This window comes from Oculina patagonica, chromosome 5 (genome assembly GCF_052425735.1).
Source record: "Oculina patagonica isolate OP01 chromosome 5, crgOcupat, whole genome shotgun sequence".
Lineage (NCBI taxonomy): Eukaryota > Metazoa > Cnidaria > Anthozoa > Scleractinia > Oculinidae > Oculina > Oculina patagonica.
Genome location: NC_135762.1, coordinates 12,034,145 through 12,041,916, shown reverse-complemented (window position 1 = coordinate 12,041,916; position 7,772 = coordinate 12,034,145). Strand labels below are relative to the sequence as shown.

At 40.4% G+C, this 7,772-nt stretch overlaps 1 protein-coding gene across 2 annotated transcripts in view; it reads right to left on the bottom strand.

Moving 5' to 3' along the window:
• Positions 1-409: 409 nt before the first annotated feature.
• The window catches only part of LOC144655498 (uncharacterized), a 9,329-nt gene continuing 1,966 nt past the window's right edge, over positions 410-7,772 (bottom strand). The window contains exons 3-6 of one of the 2 annotated variants that reach the window (XM_078515741.1): positions 7,012-7,103; positions 5,876-6,088; positions 2,306-2,432; positions 410-542 (exon numbers count right to left, since the gene is read on the bottom strand). In XM_078515741.1, coding sequence (XP_078371867.1) covers positions 463-542; positions 2,306-2,432; positions 5,876-6,088; positions 7,012-7,103 — 512 coding nt within the window. In that variant the 3' untranslated portion in view covers positions 410-462. The remainder of the gene's footprint in view (positions 543-2,305; positions 2,433-5,875; positions 6,089-7,011; positions 7,104-7,772) is intronic. The other variant, XM_078515742.1, reaches the window with a different exon arrangement.

Genomic DNA, 7,772 nt, shown 5'->3' with positions numbered 1-7,772 from the left:
GGCTACTCTCTATTCGGTTTATGAATAATAGAATACACGGAATATCAATTCCCAAAAGAACGCATATTCTGAAAACCATCTCGTGGTGGACCAGTTGACCATCTCGTACCTCGAGTCTTGGTTCCTTACTGCGCAAGCTTGACGAAACGGGCGAATCTCGAAAGTTCCGTTGCAGGATCGAATTTGACTGGCTTTAAGGTCGCGCAGGACCCTTGCTCATTGATACTGGAAAAAACGTATCAAGAGAAAAGATAAAAAAGTTAAAATTTGAATGCTCTGATTCTTATTTCAACATACGCTTATACGCTTCAAGCTCAATACATTCTGGATGAAGCTATCGAAATTCCCAGCCCAGCCAGCTGTGTGGCTTCTAGCAGGAAACAGACGCAAGTGACGAACCAAGATCGTGTTATTTTGTTATCTTAGTATTTATTTTTAAAGTATTTTTTTTATTTAAATCGTTTAACGTTTTTTTGATCGCCGTACGACTTCCCATCCTTCTTCATCCTGTTCTTGCGTTTGTGATTGACTGAATGAGTGTTCTGCAAGAAAGAATTACAAAGATAAGTTAAAACAGTGTAATATTATCATTAACGATTAGACTACGAGCCCGAGTTTTCTATGAGGGAATAGCGAACCGCAACCGAGTTGACTATCGCTCATAAAAAACGAGGGCGAGTATTCTAATTTTTTTTGCTGATTCTCTAAAGGATTGAAGTCCAAAACTTACAAATTTATGCACTTTGAAACCAAAAATCAAGAAAAATTGTCTTTTTAAAGAGCACCGCGCGCGATAGTGTTCTGTCAGCGATTTTTTTTTTTTTTTTTTTTTTTTTTTTTTTTTTTTTTTTTTTTTTTCTTAAATTTTTTTTTTTTTGGGGAAAAAATAAAAACCCAAATATTTTAAAAAAAAAAACGGGAATACAAGTCCTCAAGAAACACTCTATTGTTAAAATAGAAAACAGTGGGAGAACCAATCAGATTCGCGGATTTCCAACAGAACACAGATGAGTTTCTACTAAAACAACTTGAAAAAAAAAAACCGAGTGTAGTTATCGTCTATACTAATAAGACGTTTTCGCTAAATTCACAGCCCTCTATTTTCTCGCATTTTTTTGATCATTGAACGCGGAAAAAGAACACAGGGCTCTGTTTTTAATTTTTTCCAAGATCGCGTGCGCGTTGCTCTTGCATTTTGCTGAAGAGTACATGAAATTGTAGGTTTTGGACTGCAACTCCTTTAGAGTTTCTACTAAAACAATTAGACAACTCGCCCTCGTTTTCTATTTCGCGATAATCAATTCGAGTGCGCCTTGCGGACTGTTCGCTTGTACGTACAGGTTGTACATACAGTGTTATTGGTAACTTGCCTTCTTGGCAGTCGTTATTTGGGCCGTGACAGTAACGCAACGTTACTCCCCCAAAACGATCGCTCCGCTGCAAACTAGACTAGAATATAACACAATCACTTAAAACAGCGTGACCTAAGGCCCGTTAAGTGCAACCTCGTTCCCAGGAGTCTTGCCGGTTGATGGGTAGGAGACCTTGCAGACTTGCCCCAAGTCGTTCCTTTTAAATTTTTTCTCCAAGAGCGCACAACTCGTCGTGGTTTAGTAACAGAGCAAAGCTAAAGTAGATCCCGTGAATGGACACATGTCACCGCAGCTGACGGGTTTGTCGCGCTCGACAGAGGAGGGTATAAAGAATTCAGGAAGTGGGGGCCGAAAACATTTCGGCGAGACGGCAAGCTCACCCCATTCCCACAACAACGGTTGGTTACATTTTTTAAAACAAATCCAAGGGTAAGGAAGGGGGAACCCCCCCCCCCCCCCCGCTAAATCCGCCCATGCTCGCGCTTTTTAACTCGCGCGTCTACACTGACTGGTCCCCAGCCGCCTCTCAGTCTCTGTCGCGATACCCACAACAATAGTTGGTTACATTTTCAAAACAAATCCAAGGGTAAAGAAGGGGGAATTCCCCCCCCCCCCCCCTGCTAAATCCGCCCATGCTCGAGCTTTTTAACTCGCATGTCTACACTGACTGGTCCCCGGCCCCCTTTCAGTCTCAGACGAGAGAAACGCGAGCATCTTGGGGACTGGGGTAAAGAAAGAAGGGGATGATATTTACACCTTCTCATCACCCATCGCGTTCCCCTCAGCCGCGTTTTTCTCGTTGATATTAAAATCAGACTGAGTGACGACTAGGAATGGTCAGCGTCTAACACGCAAATCCCGCGCGCCCTCGTCCCGATTTACAAATGACCGACTTGGAACTAGTCTAGAGACACTGGTTTGGATGCACTTACCACTTGGTATGTCATTTCCTCGGCTTGTTTCTGTCTGTGAGCAGCCAGGCTGACATGAAGTATTTCTGTCAGAAATGTGAAGTTCATCGAATTGTTGACTCATTGTGGAACTGTTTGTTCTGTCGTCCTAAAATAAGTGCAAAGAAATATTAAATTCACACCATGCAATGTACTTACAGTGTTCTTGCACTTTGTACAGTGTTACGCGCTCATTTAAAAAAAGAACAAAAATGGCTGACGGTACAGAAGGTGGTGAACACTATACTTTTCGCATGCAGCCAAGAAAGGAAACGGAATTAACATACCATCACATTATTGGCATTTAAATCCTGGCAGTATTAAGGATGTTTGTCAAATAAAAGACTGAGGTAAGCCTCGAGCCAAGTGGCCATACTGCCAGAGCTTATCTCGAGTTTCGGTAGTATTACGAGGCTAGGAATATTTCTACTCCACCCTGGATGGGATGCTAGTCCATCCAAGGGTTACCTCCAGCATTATTTCGCTGGTACCCATTTATACACCTGGGCGGAGAGAGCCACTATGAGCGTAAAGTGTCTTGCCCAAGAACACAACACAGTGATCCCCAGGCAGGGCTTAAACCCGGGCAGTGCGATCCGGAGTCCGACGTGCCAACCATTAGGCCACTGCGCCTCCCATGTTTGTCATATGGACCTAGTTTAATCGCCTAAGCTCTCACAAGTCTCCTATAGCTCAGTTGTGGAGTATCCCGCCAGTTACTGGGAGGTCTTGTATTTGACTCCTACTGTGGAACTTGGAAATTATCTTTTCAAGTATGCCTGTGTCACTGACTTCAGGAGTAATGTACAGCCCCCGAAATGATCCCGACCCCGAAATGATCCCCAACCCCGAACTGATCCCAAAATTGACCCTGAAATGATCCCGACCCCGAAATGATCCCCAAATATTTCACGCTGACCCCGAAATGATCCCCAAGTAAATTGTGGAATGGCGTTTAAACGTAGAAGTGTGGACTGCTCAATAATAAGGAAAATGAAGATAAAAGGTAAATCAAAACTAAAAAAAATAATAAGTATCCTTATAAAAGATAGACTGCAATACCAGACTGGACTTTAATTTTCAATGGGTATGTATAACTTCAAACAAAACGTATCTGGCAATGTATTTAAATGTAGAATTGCCATAAGGAATGAATGCGCCATTAACAGTCTTCATCTTTAGGGCACAATCTGCGCAAGTAAAACAGTCATCTGCATTATCCTGATACTGTATTACACCACTTGCATCGTCATAGTTTCTCACAGAAAGGTACTTACACTTCTTACTACGCTTCGGACAAATTTCCTTGGAGACTCTTCCTTAAATTACCGTACTTGTTCTTCATACACTCAACAACGAGTGCATTCGTTTTTTTTTTAATCGAAGGCTGTGGTTATGTTCCTCTGCCTCATGGCTTAGAAGTGCCATTCGGTTGAGGTTGTGGTCGGTGTTAGATGTATCACCTGGGATGATTATTCGCAGGCTACCCTCTCTTAAGCCCCGTGTAACTACACGGGCGATTTTTTTGTGTAACTCTGGAATTTTTGCCGCGCCAAAGTTGCATCAAGTTTGAAACAAGTCCGAAACTCCTGCAATATCGCGGCGGAAAAAACGCCATGAAATCGCCGTGAGTTTGCAAGCGTGTAAATTTAACAAGCGGTGATTTTATCGCCGTGGCATCGCAGGAGTTTTGAACATGTTCGAAACTTGATGCGACTTTGGTGCGGCAAAAATTGCATTGAGTTGCGCGACAAAAAATCGTTACAGAGAAAAAAATTCAAATTAAACGAAAATTGATATTTCAAGGGCACTTCATGTTGCCTTTCTTTATCCCACTTTAGCAAGCAAATTTTCTCTGAATAAGTTTTAATTGCTGCGATCGAGAGTACTGAGTAACAATTCTCACGACTGAAAGTATGTCACTCTATGAACATAACATGATCCACATGATCCAATAAACACAAATTTAAAAAAAAAAGGTTCTTGCTTTTTTTGGTTCCTTATTGAGAATAACCAATTTTAAAACATACATAAGAATTAAAAGTCGTTCCTGTTTTATGGTCACGTATTGCACTCAGTTGTAATAGCACTTATTAAAGTCTTTTCTATTTTAAGTTGTACTTTGCTTTATGGCTTCAGTTTCCCTTATTATTGAGCAATCCACATTCCTACGCTTGACCGCCATTCCAAAAATTACTTGGGGATCATTTCGGGATAGCGTGAAAATTCTGGGGATCATTTCGGGGTCGGGATCATTTCAGGGTCAATTTGGGGATCAGTTCGGGGTTGGGGATCATTTCGGGGTCGGGATCATTTCGGGGGCTGTACAGTAATCATCATTTTAATTAACAGAACTAAAAAAAAGTTAAGCCTTGAGGTAAGCAGCCCATGCTGCCGGAGCTTATCCCACTTTCGGGGCTTATCCCACTTGTGGTAGCATTATTTCTACTCCCCCATGGATGGGATGCTAAACTATCGCAGGATTACCTACAAGCATTATTTCATGGGTACCCATTTATAACACCTACAATATAAGAAGCGGAATAGCCCTTTTTATTTTGGGTGATATGCCGTGTAGGGGATTTTATGTTCTATTGTGTTATCACCTTCCATGAGAAAGTTGTTTCAATAAATAAATAAAATAAAATAATACAAATTTAATACACTTTACTCTCATAGTGCCTTTCTCCAATGGGTACTAGTGAAATAATGCTGGGAGGGTACCCTGTGATGGACTAGCATCCCATTCAGTAGGGAGTAGAAATATTCCTAGCTGTTATTAAATGCTACAGAAACTGGGATAAGCTCCGGCTGTATGGGCGGCAGGGCTCGAGGCTTCCCCTAGTTGTTTCAAGTTGTTTCAATAAATAAATAAAATAAAATAATACTAATTTATAGGGGAAGCCTCAAGCCCTGTGACCCATACTGCCGGAGCTTATCCCAGTTTCTGTAGCATTTAATAAGCAGCTAGATCCTTTTCTTTTATTGTAAAAATTTGAGACCAATGAAGTTGATAGACTTAAGACGGAATATTTCTACTCCCACCTGAACGTGATGCTAGTCCATCACAGGGTACCCCCCTCCCAGCATTATTTTGCCAGTACCCATTTATACACCTGGGTGGAGAGAGGCACTGTGAGAGTAAAGTGTATTAAATTTGTAGGATTCGAACCCAGGTCGCCGGCATGCCAAGCGGGAATGATATCCACAAGGCCACTAACAACCAGCTGCAAGAATCCTGATTTTTTGGTCAGAAATCCTAATCCTATTATAAAGGCTTTAGAACCGCAAGCAACCGAAGCTAAAGCAGGGTAACTGGATTGCTATTTAGGCTATATGGATTGCTAGTAAGGGTACCGAACGCTATTTAGGCCAACCAGAATGCCAGTTATGCTGTTTAGTATTCATTACATGAATTGAGTGCTATGTGGTATAAATATGTCATGAGGTGTCTTTTATTGTCTCATTACATCAACTGAGTAGAAAATAGTCAGTCTCGAGGTGGATTAGAACAACATATTGTAGGCAAGTGCGATAAGGATGTTTGCTCGCCATTACCTTGTGATGACCATTACACAGAACTTGCGCACCCTCTTTATCATTGCCATCATCATCATCATCGTCACTATCGCTATCACTCGCTGCAGCTTTGTTTTTTACACACGGTGTAAATTTTCGTATTGGAGCTGAACTGATTTCTTGTTGGATCTGTGCTGTGTTTCCTTCCTTCCATAGTCTTTGAAAAGTACAAAGTTTCTGGACAACCTATAAGAAGTAAGGAAATAAACAATGAACTTGCAAAATGTAAAGTATGTTCGCAGTGTGTATTTTTTTGTTATTATCAATTCGTTTTCTTTCCTTTTTTACTTATAATGTTTATTTGTAAAAGTAACCTTTGTAGTTGTGAAATAAAAAAAAAATTAAAAAAGTCATAAAAAAAATGAACTTGTTTTCAGTACAAGTACACAGAAAATCACCTGTAACAACACATCCATGTAACCATTTATTTGTGTTGAATGGCAGCAAGGCCAAGGCTAGCAAATGCAAATGTACATGCATAAAAGGAGCTATGTCACTGGGATTTTTCATGGAAAGGCATTGTCATCTTTTTCATACCTCACACACTCAACTTAGTCATTTACAATGCTAGATAGTTCAGCATTTGTGTGACCATGGCATTAAAACATTCTTAACATGACAACCAGTCACTGGCTGGCTATTTGATGGCTTGCAATTTTTAACATCAGTACTTATGCACCTATCAATGTTAAGCTGCTGGGGGGGAAGGCCGGGCATAGGCAGGGGATTTGACAGCAATTGTTTGCCCGTAGTGGGGACTTTTGACCATTTTTATGGACTTTCATACAACTTTTTATTGAAGTTTAGTGACTCTTTTGAACATCCACAAATGCCCTGGGGTTGGGCATTTGAACAGAAAGTCTCAGCTAAGTTCAAATGCCTGGCCTATGACCGGCCTTCCCTCCCCCTCCCCCTAGCAGCTTAACATTGATATATGCATTACTGACTTAAATGCTAGCTCTCCTCTGGTCTGGGAGAATAGAGCCATATTTGGCAGTTTACTATTCCTTAAAGAAACCTTAACAACCCTTAATTATTGCAACTTAGAAAAGGAAATAATTCAAAATAAAATATTATTCAAAGAAAGCTATTTGTTTAACCCTTCTGACCTTTGGTAAGCTTCCATCTTCAGCCATGGTGTGGAACTCATTGAATAATATTTCCTCAATATAATCTTCCAACTCATAATTTTCTATGGTTTCTGAAATAAAAATCCCAAACAACTGATCAGGAAGTATCATTTCTCAGCACACACATTAAAGGGCTGATATAGTGAAAAGGGGATTTACAACAAGGAGACTCCCATATGAAAGATATGTCGACACTCATCATCTGGTTAGCCAGGTTGCATTCTGTGTACACACCAGGCCAATGATACACCAAGTTTAAGTTTTTTATAGGTCTATGCCAAGGTCCTTTATTATTCATACCTAAAATAAGTCATCTGTATGCCAGTACGCCGTGCAAATATGAAATCCATGCCAAAGATCTTTGGCGTAACCTTCGTAGAATGCAGCCTGGCTGGTAAGAGGTGTAACTGGTGGATTTTGGCCTTACTTAGGGTGTTCAGGGCAGAATGACAATTTTGTGGTTAATTAGGACTACATGCGAAAAAATAATATGCTGTCATACTGTGTTGATGGTCTAGACAGATTAGGGACAAAAAAATGTATGTTACAGGATTGACAAAATGCTTGAACCATGCCCAGATAGGTCTCTTTTAGGGGAATAATTCAATTAATTTTGATATTGTTTTAAATTTCTTATGCGAATATTTAGTGCAATAAAAAATGGGATACTCCAAAGTTTATACATACCGGTAAGCAAAAACTACAACTGTATATGGATAAGAGCTTAATATATATATTAA